Source organism: Palaemon carinicauda, unplaced genomic scaffold, assembly GCF_036898095.1.
Source record: "Palaemon carinicauda isolate YSFRI2023 unplaced genomic scaffold, ASM3689809v2 scaffold587, whole genome shotgun sequence".
Classification (NCBI taxonomy): Eukaryota; Metazoa; Arthropoda; class Malacostraca; order Decapoda; family Palaemonidae; genus Palaemon; species Palaemon carinicauda.
Window position 1 is genome coordinate 1 of NW_027171857.1, and position 16,606 is coordinate 16,606.

Consider the following 16,606-nt stretch of genomic DNA (forward strand, 5'->3'; position numbering starts at 1 on the left):
GAATGCCCCAATTATAACAACTTGCGGAATAGATATTTGTTTGAGGCTCGAGGTGAGGGTGGCAGGTTCATCCTTGCCATGATTCTTGGAAATGATGTGTCCTACCATGCAAGTGGCATTTTTAGATTTCTTTCAGAAGCAGGTCTTCTGAAAAATATTTAACTTTTATGACATTCAATTTTTATGATTTCAATTGAATACTCTTTTAATTTTTTATTTTATTTCATTTTTTATTTTTGTATACATAAATTAAATGTTACCGGCGTCAATGACCTTAGATGTCAGGATGCCTGAAAACTTTAAATCATTCATTCATTCATTCATTCCTTCTGGTTGAGACAAGTTATTGCCAGAGCCTACAAGGAAGAAGGCATAGCAGTGCTAGGCACCCCCAGACCTCATGACATCAGAGGCCTGAGCACCTCCTTAGCCTTTGAGAAAAACATGGCAGTAGGTCAGATCCTGCGAGCAGGTACTTGGTCGAACCAGTCAACCTTTACTGCCCATTACCTCAAGGACTACTCGAGGAAGTCCTTGGACGGGTTCTCCATTGGAACAGTCATCTCCGCACTCCAAGCGGTGTAACGGTAAAAGCCCCAGGCTCAATCACGGCTAGCAACCGGGAGACACAGGTGCGTTTTCCTTCCATCCTACCCAGTTGCTTCCTAGCCTCATCGGGGAGTACCAACTTATGCCATTGGATAACACATTCTTCACGACTACGCTACTGGAAGCAACATCAGAAGAAGTTTTTTCAAAGGGTGAGTACTTAGACACTAACGTGAACTCTTTGTGTAGTTACCCTCGCATCCGTTTTCTAGTAGGTACCGTTATCCCTGGGCCTCTTGGCCTCCGCTTACCGGGTCAGGGGGTCAGAATAGCACTCCCGCCTCCTAAAGTGTAAGTCTCCTAAGAAAGTAGTTCGAGGTAAGTATTCGTGTTGGAATAAATCAAAAATTTTAAGTAATTTTTATTTTTCCTAACATACTTACCGAGAACTACTTTCGGGTAATGGCCCTCCCTTCCTTCCCCGAGTGCCTCTCTTCCCTTGCAATCATTGTGCTAATCCAATAGAACTTACTGAAGCTGTTGACCCGGGCGGACATCGACCTACGATAAGCCTACCCTCGGGGCACATTCCTTAATGCCGGGGGTAGGCCTCCTTAGAAAACGGGGTGGGGGGGGTACACTACACAAAACTCTGGTCGGTAGAGAGGAGGTTACAGGTACCTCCTAAGAAAGTAGTTCTCGGTAAGTATGTTAGGAAAAATACAAATTACTTAAAATCTTTTATATTAATACTGTTACGTCTCCATACCCTGACGAGGTGGTATTGGGAAAGTCCTAGTTGCACAGTTTTTCCTTCTAAAGAACTTAGAATAACTATACCAGGACAGTCTCAAATCTACATACCTCAACACACAGCTTGCGTAGGCCACGGACCTTGCATAGCATGGTTTTAGAGAGGTGCAGGGACTCCTTATTTTTTGAGTACTGATACACTCAGATAAGGAGCCCCTGGGTAAAGCCAAAAGCCAGATTGGCTGGGATGTCCACCCTTCCTAATGGGTGAGTCACCTCTATTAAATAGTGTGGTTTGTATTCCAGTTACGGAACAAATGACAGATTTGTGGATAATTTGTATTTTTCCTAACTATACAAACCTTAGCTATTTAACCAAACTTGCCCGCCAGCGCTATCCCCCTTGAAGTCCTACCTCCAAGCAAAGTGAGCTCAAGCACAGGGGTGTGAGAGGGGGGGGGTAGCAAGCTACCCTCCCCTACCCCCGCTAACTAGCGGTGTGGGTAGTTAATCCTCGTTAAAAATTAATGGCTCGTTATTTCAGCATCGCAGAAAGTAATACCCGTAGATAAATAGCCAAGGTTTGTATCGTTAGGTAAAATACAAATTATCTACGAATTTGTCATATCTTTAGCTAATCATACAAATTGTCCCTCCATCACTTGTCCCCCGTAAGAACTTCCTGCAATGAAAAATGATGACATATCACTGATGTGTGAGTTGGTGTACCCGGTTATCCCAGATACCCCCTCGACCCTCCCACTACCTAGTGGGTGGGTGGTTGCCACGTTGCATTAAAGTCCTAATGGCTAATCTTCCAGCTTCTCTGAAAGATAATCCCCATTAAATAATTGAAGGTTTGTATTTTATGAAATATACAAATTACCTCTAAATTTGTCCTATTTTCATTGTAATCTTCTCCAGCTGATTATAGTTTTCTATTATTTCAGACTTTTCATCCCAAAGGAAGGAATCATCCACCTCTTGCTGCTAAAGTTTGTAAGCTACTGAAGGTATATGCAAGAGACGTAAGGCTGGAAAAGAAAGGGTCATGTTGAAAGTTTTTGTTGTACAGTATGATGTCTGAGAATGGGAAGTTTAGTCTAAATTTCCTCTTTGAAGTCTATTGAAAATAATATTAAGGGGTGTTTCATTTTGTGATAGGGAGAGGATGATGAATTCTGAACCACCTTTTGAATTTTCAATGAAAAGTGAAATTGAAGATCCATTTTCACCTGCAGTCGATCCAGATAATAATACGTCTGGCAGTGTTGCTTTCTTTAATGATGGCGCTCTTTTCTTGGATCCAAAAATGGAAGTCAAAGTAGAGCCAGAAATATTCGATTCTAGCGAAAGCAACTTGACAAATTCTTACGAGTACGATGCATCATTGAGTGAAAACGGTTCATTAAGTTGTAAAGGGGATGTCGACGAGGAAGAAAGTGTAGACACATACTTAAGGACAATTATGGAAGAAAATAAAGGAAAAGAAAGACTTTCATGTGTAATCAGTGGAAGAGAATTATTACAGAAAGATGTTTTGAATCAAGAGGTGAATCAAATAAATGAGAAACAGATAAAAAAAAGGATCTTTGGTAATGTTAACTCCAATGCTCTAGCCAGAAAGCGATGCACATGCAGTGAATGTGGGAAAGCTTTTCGTGATAGATATAGTCTTACAAAACATTCAAGAATTCACACGGGAGAGAAGCCATACACATGTAATGTCTATAGCAAAACATTTACTTCAAAATATAATCTCACTACACATTTAAGAATTCACATGAAAGAGAAGCCATACAAATGTAATGTCTGTTGCAAAACATTTACTTCAAAATATAATCTCACTACACATTCAAGAATTCACATGGAAGGGAATCCATACAAATGCAATGTCTGTAGCAAAATATTTACTTCAAAAGCACATCTCACTGTACATGTAAGAAATCACACGGGAGAGAAGCCATACAAATGTAATGTCTGTAGCAAAACATTTAATGTAAATGGAGGTCCCACTGAACATTTAAGAATTCACACAGGAGAGAAGCCATACAAGTGTGATGTCTGTAGCAAAACATTTACTTTGAAACACCATCTCACTGGACATGTAAGAATTCACACGGGAGAGAAGCCATACAAGTGCGATGTCTGTAGCAAAACATTTATTACACAACAATCTCTCACTAAACATTTAAGAATTCACACAGGAGAGAGGCCATACAAGTGCAATTTCTGTACCCAATTCTTTACTTCAGAATACTATCTCACTAAACATAAGAAATCACATGAGAGATCTATTCCAATGTCTTGAATGTGGCAAAACATGTAATGTAAAACAGACTCGATAAACATTTAAGAACTCACATGGAAGAAAAACCATTCATGTGCGCGGACTGTGGTAAAGCATTTTGCTCTGAAGGTTTCCTCAAGAATCATCATAGAAGGAGGTGCTATAAAATCTGATATTGTGATCTGGTATAAAGGAGAAAAAACAGCAGAGATTACACAATTACCCAGGCCTTTAGCTCTCAGAGTCGACAAGGTGACATGGTGCCTCTAAACCGCTCAGGCTAAGCGTAGAGTAGTACTTCAGGTCAGGCACTAGCCAGTTAGTTTTTCGAACTTACACCCACCTAACGGTGAGTCCCCACTGTAAAGATCGTAGGAGTTTGTATATAGCGCTGTAACAAATGACAGATTTGGAAATAATTTGTATTTTTGTTGTATCCTTGTACAATCCTGGAGCTCTTAACACACTGATCCCGCCATCACCTTCCCCCAGGAAGTCCTGCCACAATTGCAAAGTGACGTTCAGTTACAACAGCTGGTGTGAGCAGGGTGGTTGGTCTAACTCTTACTCTCCCTTCGCTAACTACCGTAGGGTAGTTACACATTGCTAAAAGTTTTACAGCTAGTTCCAGCTGTTGCCACAAGGCATCTCCTGTGTAAAGAGCTCCAGGGTTGTGTAGTTAGGGAAAATACAAAATATTTTCAAGTTTCTCATTTTAGCCTAATTATTACTATTAGAAGCCAAGGGGCAAAAGCAAAAAGCTACTAGCCCAAAGGACCAAATAGTTGACAGTCTGGTGCAGTAAAGAAATGGAAATGTAAAGAGAAATGAAAAATGAAATTATTCTAAGATAGATAACAATGTTGAATAAATAAGCATTATAAAAACTAGGAAAGGAGACATCGTCAACAGAAAAGCCTTTGTACTAAGTTTGAACTTGTAAATATCTGCTGATTCAGTTGCAGGGGCAGTAGTTTATGGGCTTGGTCACAGCCTAAATAAAGCTTAGAGAATGATATACAGCATTAAGCCTTTTGAAAGAATGCTGGTGACATTGTCTCTTTTTGAAAGTAATACTGGATGATTCTACATGCTTCTTGTAGTGTAGTGAAGTTATAAAAGTCACTTGGGAGGAAGAATTAAAAGCTAGTCTATTTTTATTGGAATATGAAGCCATACAGTTATTTTAAATATTAATCTTAGCCGGTGAATATATAAATAGCTGACGTCTCCGACGGTCGACAGATTCCAAAAACTCGCGAGCGATCGCCATGAAGGCTGCCGGGTGTGCCCACCAGCGCCGACTATCGGCCAGATACCGCATATACTTCTCAACCAAACCAGTTCTTCTCTGTCGGTGTTAAAGACAACACTGGTTCCGCTCGCGCTTGACCTCGAGTTTTCTACCGATTGGTGAAGTACTTGGTTTTGGTTTTATTGCTTTCGCCTTGTTGGATTATTCAATACTATCTTCAAAAGAAATGCTTTTGAAAGGAGAGGAAAAGTTTTTGCCCTTGCTTTTTTAATCTCGTTCTGGTTTTTCCATAGAGAAAAGATGGCCGACCCTTCCCTCAGTGTACGGAAGTGTGTTAAAGGCTTTTAGTAATTATTTTATCACTTTATGAATTATTGTTGATATTTATATATTTACCTCTATATATTTTATATCTCACCCGCCTTTATTAGGCCTCTTCGATTAGCTTTCCATTTATACTAAACACCGAGATAAATTTTATGTTTTTGTTTATATGCGGCCTTTACCTATTCTTTGTAGGTGGTCCTGACTTAGAAAACGAAGATAGTGAACGTAGAGAAGTCGTAACTTACAGTACTCCATCCCAGACTATTCTTTATTTGGGAATGGAGATACAGTGTCGAATTTTTCGGGCCTTTTCGTCTCCCACAAGAATGGAACAAGCTCTGTTAAAAGTCCGTCACTTGCAAGAGAAAAACAGTTGCTCTGTAAGTGTTTGAACGAGCTTCGTGGGAACTCTTTCATCGCTGGAGTAGTTTATCTCTCTGGGGAGACTCAACCTTTGCCCTCTCCAATTTCACCTAAACCATTGGAACAAGGAGAAGGGCTTAGAGAGTATCTCTTTCCCAATCTCCAACTCAGTCTAGACATGTCTGACTTGGTGGGACAGCAACATCAGACTTCGATAAGGTCTTTCTCTTGCGATCAAGAACCCAAACCATGAGTTGTATTCAGATGCATCGGATTTGGGTTAGGGAGCTCCACTGGACAGTCTGGAATGCTCGGGTCTTTGGTCCACGGATCAGAAGGAACTCCATTTAAGGCAAGTAACATCTCTCTTTTGACGAGATTTGTGCAAGGAGAAATGAATGTCTTGGCGGACTGCCTCAGCAGAAGAGGACAAGTCATCTCCATGGAGTGGACGTTGCACAAGACTGTGTGCGAGAAGCTATGGATGACATGGGGTCAACCCACCATAGATCTTTTTGCGACTTCACTGACAAAGAGGCTCTCGACTTACTGCTTTCCAGTTCCAGATCCAGAGGCAGCCCACATAGACGCTTTCCTGCTGGACTGGTCTCACCTGGACGTTTATGCCTTTCCACCTTTCAAGATCCTAAACAAGGTGCTGCAGAAGTTCACCTCTCACGAAGGGACCAGGTTGACGTTGGTTGCTCCTCTCTGGCCCGCGAGAGAGTGGTTCACAGAGGTACTTCTATGGCTGGTAGACGTTCCAAGAAGTCTGCCGTTGCGGATGGATCTCTTGCGACAGCCTCACGTAAAGAGATTTCATCAAAGCCTCCCCACGCTTCGTCTAACTGCCTTCAGACTATCGAAAGACTCTCTTGAGCTCGAGGTTTTTCGAAGGAGGCAGCTAGAGCGATCGCGAGGGCTAGAAGATCCTCTACCATCAGGATCTATCAGTCGAAATGGGAGGTATTTAGAGACTGGTGCAAGTCCTCCTCTATTTCCTCTTCCAGTGCCTCTGTAGCGCAGATTGCGGATTTTCTGCTTTATCTGAGAAATGGTCGCTCCTTCTCTGCATTCACCATTAAAGGCCACAGAAGCATGTTAGCTTCTGTTTTCAGGCATAGGGGTTTGGATCTTTTTAATAACAAAGATCTCCAAGACCTGCTTAAGTCTTTCGAGACTTCCAAGGAGCGTCATATTTCGACTCCTGCTTGGAACTTGGACGTGGTCCTACAGTTCCTTATGTCAGACAGGTTTGAACCATTAAATTCAGCCTCCCTGAAGGATCTTACCCTCAAGACACTTTCTTTGGTGAGCTTGGCTTCGGCTAAAGGGTTAGTGAGATACATGCTTTTAGCAAGAACATCGGCTTCTCCACTATTAAAGCAGTATGTGCTCTTCAACTTGGTTTTTTGGCCAAGAATGAACTTCCGTCTCGTCCTTGGCCTAAATCATTTGAAATCCCCAGTCTTTCTGAGATTGTGGGGAATGAAGTTGAAAGAGTGCTGTGCCCCGTTAGAGCTCTTAAATTTTATTTATCCAGAACTAAACCGCTACGAGGTTGTTCAGAGGCTTTATGGTGCTCCGTTAAAAAGCCCTCTTTGCCCATGTCTAAGAATGCGTGGTCTTATTTTATTAGACTTTTGATTCGGGAGGCACACTCTCATTTAAGTTAGAAGGATCGTAATTTACTTAAAGTCAAGGCTCATGAAGTTAGAGCGATAGCAACTTCAGTAGCGTTTAAGCAAAATAGATCCATTAAAAATATTATGGACGCGACCTTTTGGAGAAGCAAGTTGGTATTCGCTTCATATTACTTGAAAGATGTCCAGACTCTTTATGAGGACTGCTACACACTGGGACCATTCGTAGCAGCGAGTGCAGTAGTGGGTGAAGGCTCTACCACTACATTCCCTTAATCCCAATATCCTTTTAATCTACTCTTGAAATTTTTAATTTTTTTTGGGGTTGTACGGGAGACTAAGAAGTCTTTCGCAATCTTTTTGATTTGGCGGGTGGTCAAAATATTGTTTCTTGAGAGCGCCCAGATTAAGGGTATTGATGAGGTCCTGTTATAGGGGTGTTCACCCTGGATATAGCAGCTCCTGGGAGTTTTTCAGCATCCTAAGAGGATCGCTGGGCTTCGTGAGGATAGCGGACTAATGAGGCAGAATAATTATCAGAGTCAGCTTCCTTACCAGGTACCTATACTTAAGTTTGTTTTTTGAATAGTTGTCAAAAACTCTTGAGCATATACGCCTTTATTGTTTTAATACTGGTCTCTACCCACCACCATGGGTGTGAATCAGCTATTATATATTCACCGGCTAAGTTTAATATTTAAAAATTATATTTTCATTATAAAATAAATTTTTGAATATACTTACCCGGTGAATATATAATATTAAAGGCCCTCCCTTCCTCCCCGATAGAGACCCTACGGACTGAGAAGAACTGGTTTGGTTGAGAAGTATATGCGGTATCTGGCCGATAGTCGTCGCTGGTGGGCACACCCGGCAGCCTTCATGGCGATCGCTCGCGAGTTTTTGGAATCTGTCGACCGTCGGAGACGTCAGCAATTTATATATTCACCGGGTAAGTATATTCAAAAATTTATTTTATAATGAAAATATCATTTTAGAAGTACTATGGTATGGAGTTAGCTTCGTTTTGGGGGTTTTGATATAAGAATAGTAATAAGGTAGAAATGTATCATAATTTTTAAGATTTATGGGATTTTCTTGATGTAATCTCTTTTATGGTCTTAGTGATTAGTTTAGGTTTTATAATTTTCCATTGGATTGTCCTTGAGAGGAGAATCTTGATTAAAATATCTAAATATTTGGTTTCTCTTTCATTTCCTCAAATGCTCTTCTCAAACATTTCAATCTGCATTGGTCTTTCTGGAGAGAGAGAGTTTCTCATCAAATGATTTTACAGCATTCTTAGTACAGTACTGTATTCAGGTTTCACAAGAATGAAGTTAAGATTTAAAGATATTTTGCTGAGTAATATTCCAAGTCCCAGGGCTGGGTCTTGTGGGTAAAATCCATAACCCAATTTATTTAAGAATAAATTCTACAGGTTTCAGTATTAATGTGAGTTTACAAAACTGAATATCTGATGTTATTAAGTTTACAGTATATTCATTGTATTTGCGGTACAGAGCAGTAATCATGTCCAGAGGCTGTCATGGTTAGTTTTTAGAAATATTATTTGTTTGGGCTCATAACTCACCCTAATGTTAACTGTACTAAGTGCAATCATTTGGGTTTAATTTCGGGTCAAGTTTGTTTTCGTTGTTTGCATATGAAAAACAGAAGTCTGAAGGATGAAAGGCAATATATTTTATGTAACTTTTAAGAAATATTTGTTTGTTCCGTCACTTTATACAAACCTTCGCTATTTATAGGGATATTACTTTCGGCGAGGCTGGAAAATGAGCCATAAGACTTTTAGCAAGGGTTAACAACCCATTCCGCTAGTTAGTTGGGATAGGGGAGGGTTGCTTTCTACCGCTCCCTCTCATACATCGGTGATTTAGGTCACTTTGGTTTAGGCTCGTTGTCGTTCTTTATCCTCACCAAGTTATATTTTGGACTGCCATTAATGGTGTTTGCTTGTTCTTTCTCTTTAATAGAATGTGTTTGTGTTGACTTTTGCCACCATGTGTACCTGCTCTTGACTTGAAGGCTGGCCCTGCGGTACCTTCATGTCGGCCGTGGACACCGACCACCACACCCTTTGTCCCACATGCAGAGGTCAACGGTGTGATTGTGGTAATAAGTGTAATGTGTGTTGGCAAGTGGTCTGCCTACAAGTGTGAAAGGTTTGGGCGACGGCGGAAGAAGTCAAAGCGGGACAATTCTCCTTTCAAGATTCCTTTGAAGGGAAAAAAACACAAGACCTTTTTTTCTGCCTCCTGACTCCTACTCATTTGGCCTCTTCCGAGAGACTGTGGAGCAGTAGCGTAGACCCTTCAATTTGTGGCCAACCTTCGTCCTTGAGAGATGGTGTTGTTTCCCCTAGCGAAGCGACCCCACTTCTCCCCCCGGGTGAGGCCTTGTCTATGTCTTCTGTTACAGGTGTGATCATCCTTGGGGCTCCTAGGTCTGCCCTCCAAGGACACCTTGCTACAACTTATCCTTCGCGTTGCGAGTGTGCAGCCGTCGTTGACTTCGTAGACTTCGTAGGAGGATCCTCTAATTCCTGTCGACTTTTAGTGTCAGAGGCGTCTTCTGTGGCCGCTGCCGACACATCTGTCCCTCCAGACTCTCCGGCTGTTGCTAACGACTACGTTTCCCCTGTTCTGTCCATCCTTGGAGGGGGAAACTAAGTCCATCGTCTGTCTCCTCTGAGTGGTTCTTCCCCTCGGAGGAGTTCTCTCATAGAGACTCCTTTTCGGAGGACTGCTGCTCTAGGTGTGCTTACTGATCCCACGTCTCAGAGCTCGCCCTCCGCTACACCTGAGAGGATGCCCTTGACTATCAGTGAAAAGGCACCTCTTTAGCTCTTCAGTCTTGTATTTGCGGCCGTCTCCCCCCTTCCCCCCTCCCCCCCCCCGGCAGAGGAGCCTCCGCTTTAGTCGTCTACTGACCCTCAACCTTCGCCCGTTCCTGGTCATTATCCTGACGATCCTGCCGCTAGTCCTCGGCCGTGGACTCTTCTGTGGATCGTTTGCGATACCTATTATTGGATGTTCGCCCTTCCAAAGGGCACATCATTGGTCCAGTTCGATGTTTCTGCCAACCTGCCGTCATCCTTCATATCTCCTGCACATCATCTTGATGCTCTTCCGAAGCGTTCAGCTGCGCGCCAACACTCTCCAGCTCCCCAGCACCCTGCAGTGCACGTATGCTCTCTAACAGCATGTCTTGACGGAAAAAGGCTATCACTCAGCCTCAAGCCTCGCATTAGGACTGAATGGAATGGACATTTCTTCATCGCTAGAACTTTCCTCACTCATACGAAGTTAGGAACTTACCTGTCCTCAGTTTGAAGTGAGACCTCCCCTATGGAATGTGGTTTGAGTTCTCAGGTCTCTAAAGAGACCTCTCTATAAACCATTATCGCCACCTAACTTGGATGACGGTGTTCCTGCTACCTTTGGCTTCGGCCAAGCAAGTTAGTGAACTTTATGGTCTCTCATACGACATCGCCCATTCAAGGAGATGGGGGAGAGGTAACGTTCAGCTTTGTCCCTGAGTTTGTTGCTTAGACTCAGAACCCGGGAGTAGCTGATCCTCGATTCGACTCCTTCCGGATTTTGAGTCTTCGTTCTGTAACAGATGACCCTGATCATCTCTTACTCTGCCCAGTGAGGAGTTTGAGGTTGTACCTTAAGAGAACAGCCGCAGCCTGTCCCCGTGAGCCTGCACTCTTCGCCAGCTCAGGAAGGATCAAGAGGAGGGTCACCAAGAACACCTCAGCAGGGATTTGCAAGGTCATAGACCATGGGCTGAATCTAGACCCTCCTCCTTCACGTCACCCCAGAGCTCATGGTGTCAGGGGCGTAGCTACGTCCCTGGCATTCAAGAGGAACTTCTCAGAAACATGTTCTTCTGGCTGGGGTGTGGAAACGTCAGAACACTTTCACAGCCCACTGCCTGCAGGATATGACCCACAGGAGGCTCGATACGTTTTCTATCGGCCCAGTGGTGGCTGCACAACAGCTGGTATAATACCTCAAGCTCCATATTGGACTAGTAGCAGAAAGTTGAGGGCACTGTTTACTCGGTTTTAATTCTGCATGAATAAAAAGGTTTGACTGGATCTTATTCTTTTCTTCATCGTCCCCTCTCTTGCGGAAAGCAGCATCCTTGGTTTTCTGCATACACTAAACTAAAACCACTGCAGGTAAACCCTGCTCCCTTGTGTACCTAGTATTGAGCTAATACTGTTGCGTCCTCATACATTGGCGAGGTTGTATTAGGAAAGTCTGGGTTACAATAGTTTTTATTACAAAAGACTCAAAAGAACTTTTATCTGGACGGTCACACTTCTAAATGTATCAACATACAGCTTGCGTAGGCCGCGTTGTGATCAGGGCAACACCTGCCCTGGGTTTTGGGAGTGGTCTGCCTCCCAGTGGGAGAGCTTTAGATGTAGGTGCAAGAAGTCTCAAGAGATATTCTTTGCTTTCGGTGTCCTCATCGAAGTCAAAGAAACCTCTGACTTCTTAATTGACCCCCTGATCTCTGCCCGAATCTCTTACTCAATCAGTCTCCCGAGGAATGTTCAAGCAGAAGCATAGACCATTTAACACCAGGTCAACTTTGGGGTTCGAGGGACAGAACTGTGGTGATATTTTACAGGTGTGGCCATCGCTGGGTATGGCTGGTCCCCTGTTGAACAAGGTGTTGTTGGAGCTTCTTCATTGAGCTTCTGAGAGTGACACTGTCTTCGTCTGAGGTGGATCTGTTTGCCGATGAGTGTTGTTCTTTGCTATCCTGGAGTTTCGGCCACCTTGCCCACAGAGGGGTGTTCCCCTTTGTCTTTGCCTGCTGTGGAACTATAAAATGAGACCTATTTCTTTTGTGTTTTACAGTTGAGCAACCTTTTTCTTGCCAGTTATCACTAGCCGGACCATAGAGAATGATTGCATAGCATTCATTACCATAGTGTTTATTGATTCTGTATAGTTCACAGACCGTAAGTGGACCCTTCAGTGAAAATAGGCTAAAGGCTGGATACCTTTTATCATGTATTATTTCAATCTCATAATTATTTTTATCACTGTCAGTCGTTTTCCCATCATAATATAATTGCTTCATATATATTGACAGATTTTCCATGGGTAGTGTTTCACATACACGTCCCTAGAAACAAGTGACCATAAAGTGGCATAGAAAGAGTTCAGCAGCAGTCAAAGTTAAGGGTTGTCAATGTCCAAACCCTGCTGACTCCTTTTGTAGATAATGAACCACAATGTTGCGTGGTTCTCCTTTAAGCTTGAAGCTTTCTCAAGTGACAAGGTTGGAACTTTCTTAATTCACAAGCTTGAAGCTTTTTTATGTCACAAACTTGGAACTTTGTTTGAATACTTTGACTGAAAAGGCTCATTTTTGGTGTTAATTGCTAAGAAATTTGCATCATAAACCTTTTATATTTTATATCTTATTTTTTGGGTGTGGGGGTGTCTTAAAAAAAAGGTACTTGTGTTTTTGTATTGATATAGGAGTGCTCAATGAGAGGGTGGCTTTTTTTTTTTTCTTATTTTTAGATAATTTTTCTGTCCAGTTTGTATTCAATTCTTATCCCATCTCCTAGGAATGAACTTTTGTTGCCAAGTCGTCTCCCCTTCTTTCAAGTATCCCCAGTACATGAGGACAGATGCCCACTTACAAGCTTAAGAAGTCTTCAGGTGAACACCTCCCCCCTCTCTCTGATTTGGGCTGCTCTTAACTAGGCGAGGGAAACCAGTCGTCTTTCCTTGGCCCTCATCGCTCCTTCTTACCTCGGAAGGACTGGTTCCCAGACCTCTTTGTGGTCCTAGTGAAGCCTCCTGTCAGATTGCTAGAGAGACCAGATCTACTCAAACAGCCTCACTTTCATTGTCTTCATTAGGGGCACCACATGCTTGATCTTCATGCTTGGAGCCTGTCAGGAGGTTCCCAAGGTAAAAAGGCTTTTCATCTAGTTAGCTTGAGCCATGTGATGCTCTACATGTCGAGTTTATCAAGTTAAATGGGCAGTTTTTTTTAACGCTGGTGCCAGATGAAAGGTCATTCTTCTTCCAGACCCTCTGAGCCTAAAATAGCAGAATTCCTGGTCCATCTTCACAGGGATAGAGGGTATCTGTTGTTCTTGAGAAGGTACTGGACAACACAAAGGCAACCAGAAAGAAACAACTTACCAAGTGAGTAATGTTACTTTGCCATAACAGTAGAACCAAAGCAAAGGCAGAGGGAGAAATATGGAAGAGTTTGTGGTAAATGTTCCTGTCTGTCCAAGATTACTATAAAGCCTTTTGCTGTTCATGATTCTGGAGGAAGGCTCAGAGGTGCATAGCAGTATTAGCAAGACAATTTTGATGGTGACTGGAGAGGAAGTACAGTAAAGGAAATAAGACAATGGATGAACCATCTTTGTCCTTTTGAAGAGCAAGGGGAAAACTATTTAAAGAATAAAACCAATAATGTCACAGGAAATACTGTGGATTATAGAATCTACAGAGGATATGAGATTTTTAGATGCCTGAAATGTGTAACAAGAACAGATAGAACACAGATCAATGTCTTTGGTTTGTGTGTTTAGGAAAAATGCAAATTACAGTACTTTATGAATTTATTTTATTTTTAGAAAACTCCATTAATTTTATTGAGTTTTCCTCTTCCCCAACTGATTGTAGTTTCCTTTTCTTTCAGACTTTTCATCCCAAAGGAGTGAATCATCCACCTCTTGCTGTTAAAGCTTGTAAGCTACTGAAGGTATATGCCAGAGACGTAAGACTGGAAAAGGAAGGGTCATGTTGGAAGTTTTTGTTGTACAGTATGATGTCTGAGAATAGGAAGTTTAGTCTTAATTTTCTCTTTGAAATCTATTGAAAATAATATTAAAGGGTTTGTCATCTTGTGATAGGGAGAGGATGATGAATTCTGAACCACCTTTTGAATTTTCAATGAAAAGTGAAATTGAAGATCTATTTTCACCTGCAGTCGATCCAGAAAATAATGATACATCTGGCAGTGTTGCTCTCTTTAATGATGGCGCTCTTTTCTTGCATCCAAAGATGGAAATCAAAGTAGAGCCAGAAATATTCGATTCTAGCGAAAGCTACTCGAAAAATTCCTATGAGTACGATGCATCAGTGAGTGAAAACGGTTCGGTAAGTTGTAAAGGGGACGTCGACGAGGAGGAAAATGTAGAGACTTGCTTAAGGACAGTTTTGAAAGAGGATGAAGGTAAAGAAAAAGGAAGACTTTCATGTGTAATCAGTGGAAGAGAATTATTACAGAAAGATGTTTTGAATCAAGAGGTGAATCAAATAAATGAGAAGCAGATAAAAAAAAGGATATATGGTAATGTTAACTCCAATGCTCTAGGTAGAAAGCGATGCACATGCAGTGACTGTGGGAAAACATTTTCTAATAAAAGATATCTTACAGTGCATTTAAGAAATCACATGGGAGAGAGGCCATACAAATGTGATGTCTGTAGCAAAGCATTTAATACAAAAGCAAATCTCGCTACACATTTAAGAATTCACACGGGAGAGAGGCCATACAAATGTGATGTCTGTAGCAAAACATTTACTACAAAAACACCTCTCACTTTACATTTAAGAATTCACACGGGAGAGAAGCCATACAAATGCAATGTCTGTTGCAAAAAATTTAATAGACAATTACATCTCACTAGACATTTAAGAATTCACACAGGAGAGAAGCCATACAAATGTAATATCTGTAGCAAAACATTTAATACAAAATCATATCTCGCTTACCATTTAAGAATTCACACGGGAGAAAAGCCATCAATTGCGATGTCTGCAGCAAAACATTTATTTTAAAAGCATATCTCACCAGCCATTTAAGAGTTCACACAAGAGAGAAGCAATACAAGTGCGATGTCTGTAGCAAAACATTTACTAGAGAAGCACATCTCACTGCACATCTAAGAAATCATCCAGGAGAGAAGCCATACAAATGTAATGTCTGTAGCAAAACATTTAATAGAAAATTACATCTCACTAGACATTTAAGAATTCACACAGGAGAGAAGCCATACAAATGTAATGTCTGTAGCAAAACATTTAATACAAAATCATATCTCACTATACATTTAAGAATTCACACGGGAGAAAAGCCATACAATTGTGATGTCTGTAGCAAAACATTTATTTTAAAAGCATATCTCACCAGCCATTTAAGAGTTCACACAAGAGAGAAGCAATACAAGTGCGATGTCTGTAGCAAAACATTTACTAGAGAAGCACATCTCACTGCACATCTAAGAAATCATCCAGGAGAGAAGCCATACAAATGTAATGTCTGTAGCAAAACATTTAATACAAAAGCACATCTCGCTACACATTTAAGAATTCACATGGAAGAGAAGCTATACAAATGTAATGTCTGTAGCAAAACATTTATTTCAAAAGCATATCTCACCAGCCATTTAAGAATTCACACAGGAGAGAAGCCATACAAGTGCGATGTCTGTAGCAAAACATTTACTTGGAAACAAAATCTCACTGAGCATTTAAGAATTCACACGGGAGAGAAGCCATACAAGTGCGATGTCTGTAGCAAATTCTTTACTTCGAAAAGATATCTCACTAAACATAAGATATCACATGAGAGATCTATTCCAATGTCATGAATGTGGTAAAACAAATAATTTAAAACAGACTCGATAAACATTTAAGAACTCACATGGAAGAAAAACCATTCATGTGCAAGGACTTTGGTAAAGCTTTTTGCTCCGAAGGTTTCCTCAAGAATCATCATAGAAGGAGGTGCTATAAAATCTAATATTGTGATCTGGAATAAAGAAGAAAAAACAACAAAGAATATAGATGTCAGAGTTCTTATACCTTCGCACGATTGCCCATGCCGGTAGCTCTCAGAGTCAACGAGGTGACATGATGCCTCCAAACAGCTCATGCGAACCACAGAGTAACACCTCAGGTCAGGCACTAGCCAGTTAGTTTTTTGGAATTGCACCCACCTAACGGTGAGTCTCCACTGTAAAGATCGTAGGGGTTTGTATATAGTGCCGTAACAAATGACAAATTTGGAAATAATTTTTATATTTTCCTATGTATACAATTTTGGAGCTCTTACCATATACTGGTCATGCCATCATCTTCCCCCAGGAATTTGCCACAATTGCATAGTGACGTTCAGTTACAACTGCTGGTGTGAGCAGAGTGGTTGGTCCAACTCTTGCTCTCCCTTCGCTAAGTAGCTAAAAGTTTTACAGCTAGTTCCAGCTGTTGCCAAAATTCATCTCCGCTGTAAAAAGCTCCAGGTTTGTATACAGTAGTTAGGAAAAATACAAATTATTTCCAAATTTATCATATTAGCATAATTATTACTATTAGAAGCCAAAGGACAAAAGCAAAT

At 41.4% G+C, this 16,606-nt stretch overlaps 2 protein-coding genes across 2 annotated transcripts; both read left to right on the forward strand.

Moving 5' to 3' along the window:
* Positions 1–2,476: 2,476 nt before the first annotated feature.
* LOC137637218 (zinc finger protein 501-like) lies at positions 2,477–3,613 on the forward strand. Its single transcript, XM_068369479.1, has 2 exons — positions 2,477–2,717; positions 2,922–3,613. The coding sequence occupies exons 1-2, from the start codon at positions 2,477–2,479 to the stop codon at positions 3,611–3,613; spliced, it is 933 nt and encodes a 310-aa protein (XP_068225580.1).
* Positions 3,614–3,666: 53 nt separating this feature from the next.
* LOC137637216 (zinc finger protein 813-like) lies at positions 3,667–15,860 on the forward strand. Its single transcript, XM_068369477.1, has 6 exons — positions 3,667–3,700; positions 13,839–13,952; positions 14,195–14,440; positions 14,582–14,856; positions 14,991–15,270; positions 15,388–15,860. The coding sequence occupies exons 1-6, from the start codon at positions 3,667–3,669 to the stop codon at positions 15,858–15,860; spliced, it is 1,422 nt and encodes a 473-aa protein (XP_068225578.1).
* The last annotated feature ends 746 nt before the right edge of the window (positions 15,861–16,606 follow it).